At 50.4% G+C, this 18,491-nt stretch overlaps 1 protein-coding gene across 1 annotated transcript in view; it reads left to right on the top strand.

Annotated features, from left to right (window-relative positions):
- Positions 1–332: 332 nt before the first annotated feature.
- The window catches only part of PDE3B (phosphodiesterase 3B), a 110,507-nt gene continuing 92,348 nt past the window's right edge, over positions 333–18,491 (top strand). The window contains 1 exon segment of the mRNA XM_072119183.1: positions 333–1,177. Coding sequence (XP_071975284.1) covers positions 482–1,177 — 696 coding nt within the window. The 5' untranslated portion in view covers positions 333–481.

Genomic DNA, 18,491 nt, shown 5'->3' with positions numbered 1-18,491 from the left:
TGCAGTATCTGGGGTGACCCGTGTCCGGGGTGCAGTATCTGGGGTGACCCGTGTCCGGGGTGCAGTATCTGGGGTGACCCGTGTCCGGGGTGCAGTATCTGGGGTGACCCGTGTCCGGGGTGCAGTATCTGGGGTGACCCGTGTCCGGGGTGCAGTATCTGGGGTGACCCGTGTCCGGGGTGCAGTATCTGGGGTGACCCGTGTCCGGGGTGCAGTATCTGGGGTGACCCGTGTCCGGGGTGCAGTATCTGGGGTGACCCGTGTCCGGGGTGCCGGTGGGTGTAGCACTCCCTGTGACGTGCGGGCTGTCAGAAGTTGCTGGAGGTGACAGTGCGAGCAGTCGGGGCTGGACTATTATAGCTTATATCGCTCCAGCTGCTGGGAGGAGGGCGCTGAGTGCTGGGAGGCGGCTGCTGGCGGCTCTGGAGGGCGCACTATGGGGACATGAGGTTGCCCGCGGGCTGCAGGGTGAGCTCCCAGCATGAAGAGCCCGGACAGGAATGGCTACGTGCGGAGCTGTGTGACCCCCCTGAGGCCGGACCCTCCGGGGCTCCTGTGGCGGCCGCTGTGCGGGGCGGGGGCGCTGCTGGCGGCCGGTTGCTCGGTGCTGGCCGGGGGGCTGGGGTGGGCGCCCGTCCTGCTGCACGCCCTGAGCCCCCTCTTCAGCCTGGGCTGCGCCTTCTTCTTCCTGAGCGGCTTCCTGGCCCGGGCGCAGTCGGGCGGCGGGGGCTCCGGGGGTCGGCTCTGGCTGCTGCTGCTGCCGGTGTGCTGCTGCAGCGGGGAGGTGCTGCTGCCGGCCGCCGGGGATGAGCTGCGCCTGGTGCTGGTGCTGCTGGCCGTGGGGCTGCTCAGCCTGTGGCGGGGGTTGCGGGCGAGGCACTCCGTGCTGCTGCTGCTCTTCTCCGGCCTGGTGTGGCTGCTGTCCCGGAGCAGCCTGGGCGCTCTGCCCCACTCCCTCAGAGCCCTGGGCGGCTGCCTGGTGGGCCTGGCCGGCTCCCTGCTGGCTCTGGGCTTCCAGCAGCGGGAGGCGCCACCGAGGAGCCCGGCCGCCATGCTGGAGGACAAGGTGCCGGTGATCAGGCCCCGGCGGAGGTCCAGCTGCGTGTCCCTGGGGGAGGCCAACTACTACAGCAAGATGTCCCGGAGACCGTCCCTGCCGTGCATCTCCCGGGAGCAGGTGAGCAGCGGGCGACTGCAGTAGTCGGGGAGGCGGCGCTCACTCTTCCTGACACTTTGTGACACTTTGCGATTTGTTTTGAAACTTTGTAACATAAACTTCTGGAGGTGTTAACTCTTTGTTTCCAGGCTGGGAGTTGTTTGGGTCCCTGCACAGTGACCCCCGGGCCTGGTGGGGGGTGATGGGGTCACATGATGCCGCTTTCTGATACTTTTTGTTACCAAATTATTGGGGTTTGTTTTTCATCAGCCATAAAGTTTTGTCTTGTTGTGAGAAGTGATGTCACATGACTCCGGGGTCAGGGATCAGAATTGTCCCCCCCCTCCTGACCATAGACCTACATCATCATCATCAGTGTGCCTGATGCACACTTTTACTCTCTGTTATCAGCCATTACACCCCGGGGAGAGGAGACTGTACAGGGGGGGGATACAATCTATTACTCTCTGTTATCAGCCATTACACCCCGGGGAGAGGAGACTGTACAGGGGGGGGATACAATCTATTACTCTCTGTTATCAGCCATTACATCCCGGGGAGAGGAGACTGTACAGGGGGGGATACAATCTATTACTCTCTGTTATCAGCCATTACATCCCGGGGAGAGGAGACCGTACAGGGGGATACAATCTATTACTCTCTGTTATCAGCCATTACACCCCGGGGAGAGGAGACTGTACAGGGGGGATACAATCTATTACTCTCTGTTATCAGCCATTACACCCCGGGGAGAGGAGACTGTACAGGGGGGGATACAATCTATTACTCTCTGTTATCAGCCATTACACCCCGGGGAGAGGAGACTGTACAGGGGGGATACAATCTATTACTCTCTGTTATCAGCCATTACACCCCGGGGAGAGGAGACTGTACAGGGGGGGATACAATCTATTACTCTCTGTTATCAGCCATTACACCCCGGGGAGAGGAGACTGTACAGGGGGGATACAATCTATTACTCTCTGTTATCAGCCATTACACCCCGGGGAGAGGAGACTGTACAGGGGGATACAATCTATTACTCTCTGTTATCAGCCATTACACCCCGGGGAGAGGAGACTGTACAGGGGGGGATACAATCTATTACTCTCTGTTATCAGCCATTACACCCCGGGGAGAGGAGACTGTACAGGGGGGGATACAATCTATTACTCTCTGTTATCAGCCATTACATCCCGGGGAGAGGAGACTGTACAGGGGGATACAATCTATTACTCTCTGTTATCAGCCATTACACCCCGGGGAGAGGAGACTGTACAGGGGGGATACAATCTATTACTCTCTGTTATCAGCCATTACACCCCGGGGAGAGGAGACTGTACAGGGGGGGATACAATCTATTACTCTCTGTTATCAGCCATTACATCCCGGGGAGAGGAGACTGTACAGGGGGGGATACAATCTATTACTCTCTGTTATCAGCCATTACATCCCGGGGAGAGGAGACTGTACAGGGGGGGATACAATCTATTACTCTCTGTTATCAGCCATTATATCCCGGGGAGAGGAGACTGTACAGGGGGGTACAATCTATTACTCTCTGTTATCAGCCATTACATCCCGGGGGGTGGAGACTGTACAGGGGGGATACAATCTATTACTCTCTGTTATCAGCCATTACATCCCGGGGAGAAGAGACTGTACAGGGGGGATACAATCTATTACTCTCTGTTATCAGCCATTACACCCCGGGGAGAGGAGACTGTACAGGGGGATACAATCTATTACTCTCTGTTATCAGCCATTACACCCCGGGGAGAGGAGACTGTACAGGGGGGATACAATCTATTACTCTCTGTTATCAGCCATTACACCCCGGGGAGAGGAGACTGTACAGGGGGATACAATCTATTACTCTCTGTTATCAGCCATTACATCCCGGGGAGAGGAGACTGTACAGGGGGATACAATCTATTACTCTCTGTTATCAGCCATTACATCCCGGGGAGAGGAGACTGTACAGGGGGGGATACAATCTATTACTCTCTGTTATCAGCCATTACACCCCGGGGAGAGGAGACTGTACAGGGGGGATACAATCTATTACTCTCTGTTATCAGCCATTACACCCCGGGGGGAGGAGACTGTACAGGGGGGGGATACAATCTATTACTCTCTGGTATCAGCCATTACACCCCGGGGAGAGGAGACTGTACAGGGGGGGGGATACAATCTATTACTCTCTGTTATCAGCCATTACATCCCGGGGAGAGGAGACTGTACAGGGGGGATACAATCTATTACTCTCTGTTATCAGCCATTACACCCCGGGGAGAGGAGACTGTACAGGGGGGATACAATCTATTACTCTCTGTTATCAGCCATTACATCCCGGGGAGAGGAGACTGTACAGGGGGGATACAATCTATTACTCTCTGTTATCAGCCATTACACCCCGGGGACAGGAGACTGTACAGGGGGGATACAATCTATTACTCTCTGTTATCAGCCATTACACCCCGGGGACAGGAGACTGTACAGGGGGGATACAATCTATTACTCTCTGTTATCAGCCATTACACCCCGGGGACAGGAGACTGTACAGGGGGGGGGATACAATCTATTACTCTCTGTTATCAGCCATTACATCCTGGGGTGACATATTCTATTGCCCCTCCCCCATGACCACTTGTGTGTCATTACTACATGTCGCCTATTATATCCCGGGCTCTGGTAGTCGGAGTTCCTCCATGTTTTCTCCTCTGTCGGGGATTGAGCCGTGTGGATACATTTTCTCTTCCCTCCATTATGTACAGCAGGAAAATGGACCCTTAAGTGCTGAGCATCCAATCAATATGTAGCCGGCAGCTGCTGATAACCAGTGCCCCCCCGCCCCCCCGTGTCCTGCGTCCTGCACCCGGATCTCTGCTCTCCGTGCCTCGGTGTCCTGACGATTTCATGTCCTCTGCAGGGTCCGTGACTCTGTGCCACTTCCTGTGGACGTTGGATGGAGCCCGGCTGTCTGGTAGTCGTAGTCAGGTCTTGTCTGTGTCCGGATATTTTTGTCGGGGGGGGGGGGTGGGTTCTCCCTGATCACATGATGTGTAAATCTTTGGGTCACTTGTGATAAAATGTTAATATTAAATGTAAAGCGACAGAGAAAACTAAAAAAAATGTTCTCAATGCCAAAATGTAAATTTTTTGTTGCCTCCTAAGGTTAAAGGTTAACTCTAAGGGCTGAGCGAGGGCACCCAAAGGACCCTACATAGGAATGGCAGAGTGTTACATAGTAGTGCCACCCATGGTGGTGCCAGGGCAGTGTGAGGGTGGGCACCATGTAATGCCACGTACGGGTAGCAGCTGAGTGTAACATAGTAGTGCCACCCATGGTGGTGCCAGGGCGGTGTGAGGGTGGGCACCATGTAATGCCACGTACGGGTAGCAGCTGAGTGTAACATAGTAGTGCCACCCATGGTAGTGCCAGGGCAGTGTGAGGGTGGCCACCATGTAATGCCATGTACGGGTAACAGCTGAGTGTTACATAGTAGTGCCACCCATGGTGGTGCCAGGGCGGTGTGAGGGTGGCCACCATGTAATGCCACGTATGGGTAACAGCTGAGTGTTACATAGTAGTGCCACCCATGGTGGTGCCAGGGCGGTGTGAGGGTGGGCTCCATGTAATGCCACGTACGGGTAACAGCTGAGTGTAACATAGTAGTGCCACCCATGGTAGTGCCAGGACAGTGTGAGGGTGGGCACCATGTAATGCCACGTACGGGTAGCAGCTGAGTGTTACATAGTAGTGCCACCCATGGTAGTGCCAGGACAGTGTGAGGGTGGGCTCCATGTAATGCCACGTACGGGTAACAGCTGAGTGTAACATAGTAGTGCCACCCATGGTAGTGCCAGGACAGTGTGAGGGTGGACACCATGTAATGCCACGTACAGGTAACAGCTGAGTGTAACATAGTAGTGCCACCCATGGTAGTGCCAGGGCAGTGTGAGGGTGGGCACCATGTAATGCCACGTACGGGTAACAGCTGAGTGTAACATAGTAGTGCCACCCATGGTAGTGCCAGGGCAGTGTGAGGGTGGGCACCATGTAATGCCACGTACGGGTAACAGCTGAGTGTAACATAGTAGTGCCACCCATGGTGGTGCCAGGACAGTGTGAGGGTGGACACCATGTAATACCACGTACGGGTAACAGCTGAGTGTAACATAGTAGTGCCACCCATAGTGGTGCCAGGGCAGTGTGAGGGTGGACACCATGTAATGCCACGTACGGGTAGCAGCTGAGTGTTACATAGTAGTGCCACCCATAGTGGTGCCAGGGCAGTGTGAGGGTGGGCACCATGTAATGCCACGTACGGGTAGCAGCTGAGTGTAACATAGTAGTGCCACCCATGGTAGTGCCAGGGCAGTGTGAGGGTGGGCACCATGTAATGCCACGTACGGGTAGCAGCTGAGTGTAACATAGTAGTGCCACCCATGGTAGTGCCAGGGCAGTGTGAGGGTGGGCACCATGTAATGCCATGTACGGGTAGCAGCTGAGTGTTACATAGTAGTGCCACCCATGGTAGTGCCAGGACAGTGTGAGGGTGGACACCATGTAATGCCACGTACGGGTAGCAGCTGAGTGTTACATAGTAGTGCCACCCATGGTAGTGCCAGGGCAGTGTATAATATTGTGCCATTTATCAGAATGTGACTATTGCCCCTTTTCCCCTTTCTGATTGTACCACTTGGGGGGCGCCCTCGGGCAGTGATGCATTTCTGGGACCACCTGTTGGATGCAGGGTCAGGGGTCGCCCCTGTATGTAGTTTGACCTCAATGACCTCTCCCTTCTTAACCAATGTAAAGTTGGAGTCCTGCAGTGAAGGGTCACAGCAGGATGGAGTGTAATGGGTTAATGTTACACATGGTGACGACCCTTACGATGTAGCGCTGCTTGCTCTCTGACATTATTTTCGGGGTTCCTCTGATAGGCTGACAGGATCCCCAAAGCCCTTCTATTACTATTCAATAATTATCCTGGATTCCAGACTGACACATTGTAACAAACAACCAGTTGCGCTGGCTGCACTGATACATTGTAACCGGCTCGGTTGTTGCTTCTATATTGGAGGAGATGTGAGCCTGGCCTCAATAATGATGCTAGTCACTGACAGCAAGAAGAGATCTTAAAGGGAACCTGTCACCAGGGCCCTCATCTTCACTAGAGACGGGTTACAGGAGCCCATCACCCCTTCATCTGCCTCTCTGCTTCCTCTCAGCATTTGCATCACAGTATAATTGTGTGTTATAACTTACCTAGCACCCTGACAGAATCCTCTGTGTAGTCCCAGGGGTTGGGCTTTGGTTCGGATGCATTTCAAAACAACATGTGACTTGTCTGTACTACTCACTCCTCAGCTCTCAGCCCCCACCTTTGTGCTCCTGTACAGCTCCTCCCTTCTGCTCCTTCACAGAGGGGTGAGGGAGGAGCTGTACAGAAGCACAAAGGTGGGGGCTGAGAGCTGAGGAGTGAGTAGTACAGACAAGTCACATGTTGTTTTGAAATGCATCCGAACCAAAGCCCAACCCCTGGGACTACACAGAGGATTCTGTCAGGGTGCTAGGTAAGTTATTACACACAATTATACTGTAATGCAAATACTTGGAAAAGGCAGAGAGGTGTAATGGGCTTCTGCAACCTGTCTTCAGTAACAATGAGGTCCCTGCTGACAGGTTCCCTTTAAGAGGAAGCTTTGAGATGTTTTTTGTCTCCATAGTTTTGTTACAGTGTGTCCCTTTTCCAGACAGATCCCCCAGCAGTGCAGTGACTGTGGCTGCACACAGCTTTCCCAGACTCCTGAGTGGCTGCTTTGATGAACTATTGCAGTGATGGCAAACCTTTTAGCAGCCGAGTGCCCAAAAAGGATCCAAAAACCCCCTTAATTTATAGTATGGTGCCAACCAAAAATTAAAGCAGTAACTTATTGCTCCCTGATCTTCAACAACTTTCAATCATATTGGCCTCCTGAGGACGGCAACACAGTAGAAAGATGGAAAATTTGCATCATTTTAGCTTCTTTCCAGTGTCGCTCTGTGCATAGAGAATCGTGGGGCCAGCAGGAGGTCCTCCAAAGATAATTCGCCCCTGTCTATTCATACTCCCTCTTCCTACAAGTAGTGAACTAAGTTTCAAAATATGACTGAAAGCAGCATCTTTTAAGTTGCTTGGAACTGCAGGAAGATTGTTTGAGTTCTGTCTGGTGCGCTGGGGCAATGGCCCGGGTGCCCACAGAAAGGGCTCTGAGTGCCACCTCTGGCACCCGTGCCATAGGTTCGCCATCACTGAACTATTGTATTGTCAGTGAATGGGGGCCCCTCACCACAAAGGGGTGACACCTCCGATACCACATCATGAACCCCTGTTTCTATCCCGTTTTCCAGCATAAGGGTCCTGGAGAGTAGAGTGCCTGCAGTACATGAATCAGGTGGCTCAGGATGAGCAGTGCTCTCTGTCTAGGAGCCCCCTGTGTAGAGTGCGTTCAGTACATGAATCAGGGGGCTCAGGATGAGCAGTGCTCTCTGTCTTGGAGCCCCCTGTGTACAGTGCCTGCAGTACATGAATCAGGGGGCTCAGGATAATCAGTGCTCTCTGTCTTGGAGCCCCCTGTGTAGAGTGCCTGCAGTACATGAATCAGGGGGCTCAGGATGAGCAGTGCTCTCTGTCTTGGAGCCCCCTGTGTACAGTGCCTGCAGTACATGAATCAGGTGGCTCAGGATAATCAGTGCTCTCTGTCTTGGAGCCCCCTGTGTAGAGTGCCTGCAGTACATGAATCAGGGGGCTCGGGATGAGCAGTGCTCTCTGTCTTGGAGCCCCCTGTGTAGAGTACCTGCAGTACATGAATCAGGGGGCTCAGGATGAGCAGTGCTCTCTGTCTTGGAGCCCCCTGTGTAGAGCGCCTGCAGTACATGAATCAGGGGGCTCAGGATGAGCAGGGCTCTCTGTCTTGGAGCCCCCTGTGTAGAGTGCCTGCAGTACATGAATCAGGGGGCTCAGGATGAGCAGTGCTCTCTGTCTTGGAGCCCCCTGTGTACAGTGCCTGCAGTACATGAATCAGGTGGCTCAGGATGAGCAGTGCTCTCTGTCTTGGAGCCCCCTGTGTACAGTGCCTGCAGTACATGAATCAGGCGGCGCAGGATGAGCAGTGCTCTCTGTCTTGGAGCCCCCTGTGTAGAGTGCCTGCAGTACATGAATCAGGGGCTCAGGATAATCAGTGCTCTCTGTCTTGGAGCCCCCTGTGTAGAGCGCCTGCAGTACATGAATCAGGGGGCTCAGGATGAGCAGTGCTCTCTGTCTTGGAGCCCCCTGTGTACAGTGCCTGCAGTACATGAATCAGGGGGCTCAGGATAATCAGTGCTCTCTGTCTTGGAGCCCCCTGTGTAGAGTGCCTGCAGTACATGAATCAGGGGGCTCGGGATGAGCAGTGCTCTCTGTCTTGGAGCCCCCTGTGTAGAGTACCTGCAGTACATGAATCAGGGGGCTCAGGATGAGCAGTGCTCTCTGTCTTGGAGCCCCCTGTGTAGAGCGCCTGCAGTACATGAATCAGGGGCCCAGGATGAGCAGGGCTCTCTGTCTTGGAGCCCCCTGTGTAGAGTGCCTGCAGTACATGAATCAGGGGGCTCAGGATGAGCAGTGCTCTCTGTCTTGGAGCCCCCTGTGTACAGTGCCTGCAGTACATGAATCAGGTGGCTCAGGATGAGCAGTGCTCTCTGTCTAGGAGCCCCCTGTGTAGAGTGCGTTCAGTACATGAATCAGGGGCTCAGGATGAGCAGTGCTCTCTGTCTTGGAGCCCCCTATGTAGAGTGCCTGCAGTACATGAATCAGGGGGCTCAGGATGAGCAGTGCTCTCTGTCTTGGAGCCCCCTGTGTACAGTGCCTGCAGTACATGAATCAGGGGGCTCAGGATGAGCAGTGCTCTCTGTCTTGGAGCCCCCTGTGTAGAGCGCCTGCAGTACATGAATCAGGGGGCTCAGGATGAGCAGGGCTCTCTGTCTTGGAGCCCCCTGTGTACAGTGCCTGCAGTACATGAATCAGGGGGCTCAGGATGAGCAGTGCTCTCTGTCTTGGAGCCCCCTGTGTAGAGCGCCTGCAGTACATGAATCAGGGGCCCAGGATGAGCAGGGCTCTCTGTCTTGGAGCCCCCTGTGTAGAGTGCGTTCAGTACATGAATCAGGGGCTCAGGATGAGCAGTGCTCTCTGTCTTGGAGCGGTCTGTGTAGAGTGCCTGCAGTACATGAATCAGGGGGCTCAGGATGAGCAGTGCTCTCTGTCTTGGAGCCCCCTGTGTAGAGTGCCTGCATTACATGAATCAGGTGGCTCAGGATGAGCAGTGCTCTCTGTCTTGGAGCGGTCTGTGTAGAGTGCCTGCATTACATGAATCAGGGGGCTCAGGATGAGCAGTGCTCTCTGTCTTGGAGCGGCCTGTGTAGTGTGCCTGCAGTACATGAATCAGGGGGCTCAGGATAATCAGTGCTCTCTGTCTTGGAGCGGCCTGTGTAGTGTGCCTGCAGTACATGAATCAGGGGGCTCGGGATGAGCAGTGCTCTCTGTCTTGGAGCGGCCTGTGTACAGTGCCTGCAGTACATGAATCAGGGGGCTCAGGATGAGCAGTGCTCTCTGTCTTGGAGCGGTCTGTGTAGAGTGCCTGCAGTACATGAATCAGGGGCCCAGGATGAGCAGTGCTCTCTGTCTAGGAGCCCCCTGTGTACAGTGCCTGCAGTACATGAATCAGGGGGCTCAGGATAATCAGTGCTCTCTGTCTAGGAGCCCCCTGTGTACAGTGCCTGCAGTACATGAATCAGGGGGCTCAGGATAATCAGTGCTCTCTGTCTTGGAGCCCCCTGTGTAGAGTGCCTGCAGTACATGAATCAGGGGGCTCAGGATGAGCAGGGCTCTATGTCTTGGAGCCCCCTGTGTACAGTGCCTGCAGTACATGAATCAGGCGGCGCAGGATGAGCAGTGCTCTCTGTCTTGGAGCCCCCTGTGTATAGTGCCTGCAGTACATGAATCAGGGGGCCCAGGATGAGCAGTGCTCTCTGTCTTGGAGCCCCTTGTGTAGAGTGCCTGCAGTACATGAATCAGGGGGCTCAGGATAATCAGTGCTCTCTGTCTTGGAGCCCCCTGTGTACAGTGCCTGCAGTACATGAATCAGGCGGCGCAGGATGAGCAGTGCTCTCTGTCTTGGAGCCCCCTGTGTAGAGTGCCTGCAGTACATGAATCAGGGGGCTCAGGATAATCAGTGCTCTCTGTCTTGGAGCGGTCTGTGTAGAGTGCCTGCAGTACATGAATCAGGGGGCTCAGGATGAGCAGTGCTCTCTGTCTTGGAGCCCCCTGTGTAGTGTGCCTGCAGTACATGAATCAGGGGGCTCAGGATGAGCAGTGCTCTCTGTCTTGGAGCCCCCTGTGTAGTGTGCCTGCAGTACATGAATCAGGGGGCTCAGGATGAGCAGTGCTCTCTGTCTTGGAGCCCCCTGTGTAGAGTGCCTGCAGTACATGAATCAGGGGGCTCAGGATGAGCAGTGCTCTCTGTCTTGGAGCCCCCTGTGTAGAGTGCCTGCAGTACATGAATCAGGGGGCTCAGGATAATCAGTGCTCTCTGTCTTGGAGCCCCCTGTGTAGAGTGCCTGCAGTACATGAATCAGGGGGCTCAGGATGAGCAGGGCTCTCTGTCTTGGAGCCCCCTGTGTAGAGTGCCTGCAGTACATGAATCAGGGGGCTCAGGATGAGCAGTGCTCTCTGTCTTGGAGCGGTCTGTGTAGAGTGCCTGCAGTACATGAATCAGGCGGCCCAGGATGAGCAGTGCTCTCTGTCTTGGAGCCCCCTGTGTAGAGTGCCTGCAGTACATGAATCAGGGGCCCAGGATGAGCAGTGCTCTCTGTCTAGGAGCCCCCTGTGTACAGTGCCTGCAGTACATGAATCAGGGGGCTCAGGATGAGCAGTGCTCTGTCTTGGAGCGGCCTGTGTACAGTGCCTGCAGTACATGAATCAGGGGCCCAGGATGAGCAGTGCTCTCTGTCTTGGAGCCCCCTGTGTAGAGTGCCTGCAGTACATGAATCAGGCGGCCCAGGATGTGCAGTGCTCTCTGTCTTGGAGCCCCCTGTGTAGAGTGCCTGCAGTACATGAATCAGGGGGCTCAGGATGTGCAGTGCTCTCTGTCTTGGAGCCCCCTGTGTAGAGCGCCTGCAGTACATGAATCAGGGGGCTCAGGATGAGCAGGGCTCTCTGTCTTGGAGCGGCCTGTGTACAGTGCCTGCAGTACATGAATCAGGGGCCCAGGATGAGCAGTGCTCTCTGTCTTGGAGCCCCCTGTGTAGTGTGCCTGCAGTACATGAATCAGGGGGCTCAGGATGAGCAGTGCTCTCTGTCTTGGAGCCCCCTGTGTAGAGCGCCTGCAGTACATGAATCAGGGGGCTCAGGATGAGCAGTGCTCTCTGTCTTGGAGCCCCCTGTGTAGAGTGCCTGCAGTACATGAATCAGGGGGCTCAGGATAATCAGTGCTCTCTGTCTTGGAGCCCCCTGTGTAGAGCGCCTGCAGTACATGAATCAGGGGGCTCAGGATGAGCAGTGCTCTCTGTCTTGGAGCCCCCTGTGTACAGTGCCTGCAGTACATGAATCAGGGGGCTCAGGATAATCAGTGCTCTCTGTCTTGGAGCCCCCTGTGTAGAGTGCCTGCAGTACATGAATCAGGTGGCTCAGGATGAGCAGTGCTCTCTGTCTTGGAGCCCCCTGTGTAGAGCGCCTGCAGTACATGAATCAGGTGGCTCAGGATGAGCAGTGCTCTCTGTCTTGGAGCCCCCTGTGTAGAGTGCCTGCAGTACATGAATCAGGCGGCCCAGGATGAGCAGTGCTCTCTGTCTCTCTGGCGGTTGGCGCTGCGGCGCCTCGTAGAACGGGATTGGTGAGCGTCGCTGGTTTGTGTTTGTTTACTTTAGTTGCACATGAAACGCGGCGCTGATGTCACTGCCTATTAACCCCTTCCTGTGCAGCCTGGGACACGTATTACACACCCGAATCTTATAACTGCCCCGTGTGTAGTCAGGGTTATAGGCGCTACATGTGATGTAATATCTGCAGGTTATATCAGTGCTGGAGCGTTATAAGAGGAGGGGATCAGTCACATGTGATGTAATATCTGCAGGTTATATCAGTACTGGAGCGTTATAAGAGGAGATCAGTCACATGTGATGTAATATCTGCAGGTTATATCAGTACTGGAGCGTTATAAGAGGAGATCAGTCACATGTGATGTAATATCTGCAGGTTATATCAGTACTGGAGCGTTATAAGAGGAGATCAGTCACATGTGATGTAATATCTGCAGGTTATATCAGTACTGGAGCGTTATAAGAGGAGATCAGTCACATGTGATGTAATATCTGCAGGTTATATCAGTACTGGAGCGTTATAAGAGGAGATCAGTCACATGTGATGTAATATCTGCAGGTTATATCAGTACTGGAGCGTTATAAGAGGAGATCAGTCACATGTGATGTAATATCTGCAGGTTATATCAGTGCTGGAGCGTTATAAGAGGAGATCAGTCACATGTGATGTAATATCTGCAGGTTATATCAGTGCTGGAGCGTTATAAGAGGAGGAGATCAGTCACATGTGATGTAATATCTGCAGGTTATATCAGTGCTGGAGCGTTATAAGAGGAGGGGATCAGTCACATGTGATGTAATATCTGCAGGTTATATCAGTACTGGAGCGTTATAAGAGGAGATCAGTCACATGTGATGTAATATCTGCAGGTTATATCAGTACTGGAGCGTTATAAGAGGAGGAGATCAGTCACATGTGATGTAATATCTGCAGGTTATATCAGTGCTGGAGCGTTATAAGAGGAGGAGATCAGTCACATGTGATGTAATATCTGCAGGTTATATCAGTACTGGAGCGTTATAAGAGGAGGAGATCAGTCACATGTGATGTAATATCTGCAGGTTATATCAGTACTGGAGCGTTATAAGAGGAGGAGATCAGTCACATGTGATGTAATATCTGCAGGTTATATCAGTACTGGAGCGTTATAAGAGGAGATCAGTCACATGTGATGTAATATCTGCAGGTTATATCAGTACTGGAGCGTTATAAGAGGAGGAGATCAGTCACATGTGATGTAATATCTGCAGGTTATATCAGTACTGGAGCGTTATAAGAGGAGATCAGTCACATGTGATGTAATATCTGCAGGTTATATCAGTACTGGAGCGTTATAAGAGGAGATCAGTCACATGTGATGTAATATCTGCAGGTTATATCAGTACTGGAGCGTTATAAGAGGAGATCAGTCACATGTGATGTAATATCTGCAGGTTATATCAGTGCTGGATCGTTATAAGAGGAGGGGATCAGTCACATGTGATGTAATATCTGCAGGTTATATCAGTACTGGAGCGTTATAAGAGGAGGGGATCAGTCACATGTGATGTAATATCTGCAGGTTATATCAGTACTGGAGCGTTATAAGAGGAGATGAGTCACATGTGATGTAATATCTGCAGGTTATATCAGTACTGGAGCGTTATAAGAGGAGGAGATCAGTCACATGTGATGTAATATCTGCAGGTTATATCAGTACTGGAGCGTTATAAGAGGAGGAGATCAGTCACATGTGATGTAATATCTGCAGGTTATATCAGTGCTGGAGCGTTATAAGAGGAGGAGATCAGTCACATGTGATGTAATATCTGCAGGTTATATCAGTGCTGGAGCGTTATAAGAGGAGGAGATCAGTCACCTGTGATGTAATATCTGCAGGTTATATCAGTACTGGAGCGTTATAAGAGGAGGAGATCAGTCACATGTGATGTAATATCTGCAGGTTATATCAGTACTGGAGCGTTATAAGAGGAGGAGATCAGTCACATGTGATGTAATATCTGCAGGTTATATCAGTGCTGGAGCGTTATAAGAGGAGATCAGTCACATGTGATGTAATATCTGCAGGTTATATCAGTACTGGAGCGTTATAAGAGGAGATCAGTCACATGTGATGTAATATCTGCAGGTTATATCAGTGCTGGAGCGTTATAAGAGGAGGAGATCAGTCACATGTGATGTAATATCTGCAGGTTATATCAGTACTGGAGCGTTATAAGAGGAGATCAGTCACATGTGATGTAATATCTGCAGGTTATATCAGTGCTGGAGCGTTATAAGAGGAGATCAGTCACGTGATGTAATATCTGCAGGTTATATCAGTACTGGAGCGTTATAAGAGGAGATCAGTCACATGTGATGTAATATCTGCAGGTTATATCAGTACTGGAGCGTTATAAGAGGAGATCGGTCACATGTGATGTAATATCTGCAGGTTATATCAGTACTGGAGCGTTATAAGAGGAGGAGATCAGTCACATGTGATGTAATATCTGCAGGTTATATCAGTACTGGAGCGTTATAAGAGGAGGAGATCAGTCACATGTGATGTAATATCTGCAGGTTATATCAGTACTGGAGCGTTATAAGAGGAGATCAGTCACATGTGATGTAATATCTGCAGGTTATATCAGTACTGGAGCGTTATAAGAGGAGGAGATCAGTCACCTGTGATGTAATATCTGCAGGTTATATCAGTACTGGAGCGTTATAAGAGGAGGAGATCAGTCACATGTGATGTAATATCTGCAGGTTATATCAGTACTGGAGCGTTATAAGAGGAGGAGATCAGTCACATGTGATGTAATATCTGCAGGTTATATCAGTGCTGGAGCGTTATAAGAGGAGATCAGTCACATGTGATGTAATATCTGCAGGTTATATCAGTACTGGAGCGTTATAAGAGGAGATCAGTCACATGTGATGTAATATCTGCAGGTTATATCAGTGCTGGAGCGTTATAAGAGGAGGAGATCAGTCACATGTGATGTAATATCTGCAGGTTATATCAGTACTGGAGCGTTATAAGAGGAGATCAGTCACATGTGATGTAATATCTGCAGGTTATATCAGTGCTGGAGCGTTATAAGAGGAGATCAGTCACATGTGATGTAATATCTGCAGGTTATATCAGTACTGGAGCGTTATAAGAGGAGATCAGTCACATGTGATGTAATATCTGCAGGTTATATCAGTACTGGAGCGTTATAAGAGGAGGGGATCAGTCACATGTGATGTAATATCTGCAGGTTATATCAGTACTGGAGCGTTATAAGAGGAGATCAGTCACATGTGATGTAATATCTGCAGGTTATATCAGTGCTGGAGCGTTATAAGAGGAGGAGATCAGTCACATGTGATGTAATATCTGCAGGTTATATCAGTGCTGGAGCGTTATAAGAGGAGGAGATCAGTCACATGTGATGTAATATCTGCAGGTTATATCAGTGCTGGAGCGTTATAAGAGGAGGAGATCAGTCACCTGTGATGTAATATCTGCAGGTTATATCAGTGCTGGAGCGTTATAAGAGGAGGAGATCAGTCACATGTGATGTAATATCTGCAGGTTATATCAGTGCTGGAGCGTTATAAGAGGAGATCAGTCACATGTGATGTAATATCTGCAGGTTATATCAGTACTGGAGCGTTATAAGAGGAGATCAGTCACATGTGATGTAATATCTGCAGGTTATATCAGTGCTGGAGCGTTATAAGAGGAGGGGATCAGTCACATGTGATGTAATATCTGCAGGTTATATCAGTGCTGGAGCGTTATAAGAGTAGATCAGTCACATGTGATGTAATATCTGCAGGTTATATCAGTACTGGAGCGTTATAAGAGGAGGAGATCAGTCACATGTGATGTAATATCTGCAGGTTATATCAGTGCTGGAGCGTTATAAGAGGAGGAGATCAGTCACATGTGATGTAATATCTGCAGGTTATATCAGTACTGGAGCGTTATAAGAGGAGGAGATCAGTCACATGTGATGTAATATCTGCAGGTTATATCAGTGCTGGAGCGTTATAAGAGTAGATCAGTCACATGTGATGTAATATCTGCAGGTTATATCAGTACTGGAGCGTTATAAGAGGAGGAGATCAGTCACATGTGATGTAATATCTGCAGGTTATATCAGTGCTGGAGCGTTATAAGAGGAGGAGATCAGTCACATGTGATGTAATATCTGCAGGTTATATCAGTACTGGAGCGTTATAAGAGGAGGAGATCAGTCACATGTGATGTAATATCTGCAGGTTATATCAGTGCTGGAGCGTTATAAGAGGAGGAGATCAGTCACATGTGATGTAATATCTGCAGGTTATATCAGTACTGGAGCGTTATAAGAGGAGATCAGTCACATGTGATGTAATATCTGCAGGTTATATCAGTGCTGGAGCGTTATAAGAGGAGGAGATCAGTCACATGTGATGTAATATCTGCAGGTTATATCAGTACTGGAGCGTTATAAGAGGAGGAGATCAGTCACATGGGATGTAATATCTGCAGGTTATATCAGTACTGGAGCGTTATAAGAGGAGGAGATCAGTCACATGTGATGTAATATCTGCAGGTTATATCAGTACTGGAGCGTTATAAGAGGAGATCAGTCACATGTGATGTAATATCTGCAGGTTATATCAGTGCTGGAGCGTTATAAGAGGAGGAGATCAGTCACATGTGATGTAATATCTGCAGGTTATATCAGTACTGGAGCGTTATAAGAGGAGGAGATCAGTCACATGTGATGTAATATCTGCAGGTTATATCAGTACTGGAGCGTTATAAGAGGAGGAGATCAGTCACATGTGATGTAATATCTGCAGGTTATATCAGTACTGGAGCGTTATAAGAGGAGGAGATCAGTCACATGTGATGTAATTTCTGCAGGTTATATCAGTACTGGAGCGTTATAAGAGGAGGAGATCAGTCACATGTGATGTAATATCTGCAGGTTATATCAGTACTGGAGCGTTATAAGAGGAGGAGATCAGTCACATGTGATGTAATATCTGCAGGTTATATCAGTGCTGGAGCGTTATAAGAGGAGGGGATCAGTCACATGTGATGTAATATCTGCAGGTTATATCAGTACTGGAGCGTTATAAGAGGAGGAGATCAGTCACATGTGATGTAATATCTGCAGGTTATATCAGTGCTGGAGCGTTATAAGAGGAGGAGGTCAGTCACATGTGATGTAATATCTGCAGGTTATATCAGTGCTGGAGCGTTATAAGAGGAGGGGATCAGTCACATGTGATGTAATATCTGCAGGTTATATCAGTGCTGGAGCGTTATAAGAGGAGGAGATCAGTCACATGTGATGTAATATCTGCAGGTTATATCAGTGCTGGAGCGTTATAAGAGGAGATCAGTCACATGTGATGTAATATCTGCAGGTTATATCAGTGCTGGAGCGTTATAAGAGGAGGGGATCAGTCACATGTGATGTAATATCTGCAGGTTATATCAGTACTGGAGCGTTATAAGAGGAGGAGATCAGTCACATGTGATGTAATATCTGCAGGTTATATCAGTACTGGAGCGTTATAAGAGGAGGAGATCAGTCACATGTGATGTAATATCTGCAGGTTATATCAGTACTGGAGCGTTATAAGAGGAGTAGATCAGTCACATGTGATGTAATATCTGCAGGTTATATCAGTGCTGGAGCGTTATAAGAGGAGGAGATCAGTCACATGTGATGTAATATCTGCAGGTTATATCAGTACTGGAGCGTTATAAGAGGAGGAGATCAGTCACATGTGATGTAATATCTGCAGGTTATATCAGTGCTGGAGCGTTATAAGAGGAGATCAGTCACATGTGATGTAATATCTGCAGGTTATATCAGTGCTGGAGCGTTATAAGAGGAGGAGATCAGTCACATGTGATGTAATATCTGCAGGTTATATTAGATGGGCAGTTGTGCAGCGCCCCCCGGTCGGCTCTGGCAGTGTTGGGTTCCTGCAGTCTGTGCGGATGGCTGGGTGTTCCGGCAGCAGGTAGAGGTTCTCCGGGCTGTAATTTATAGTAATCTGCTATAACCTTTATTATTATAATTAATGATCCCATTGTGTAATTATATCCCTGGTAATGACAGCGCAGCGGCTGCAGGAGCCCCGAACGTCCATCATTCCCCCGACGTCTCTGCTTCGTCCTCGCAGCGTACAGGCAGAACATGGAGGAGGCCGTGCGGGATTCAGGGGTCTGGGAAAGCTGGGTGGTCCTGCTGTATCCACTGCCCCCGGGGCATCTGAGTGATGCTAGTTTCCATCTCTTATCAGACATGTGATGTATCATCCGCTGCCGTGTGTATTCCTCCTCCAACGTCTTGTACAGGAGAAGGAATAACATCCAAAGTACTGATCCTGAGTTACATCCTGTATTATACTCCAGAGCTGCACTCACTATTCTGCTGCTGGTGCAGTCA

The sequence above is a fragment of the Engystomops pustulosus genome, chromosome 7, assembly GCF_040894005.1.
Source record: "Engystomops pustulosus chromosome 7, aEngPut4.maternal, whole genome shotgun sequence".
Lineage (NCBI taxonomy): Eukaryota > Metazoa > Chordata > Amphibia > Anura > Leptodactylidae > Engystomops > Engystomops pustulosus.
This window is presented reverse-complemented; position numbering and strand designations above follow the sequence as displayed.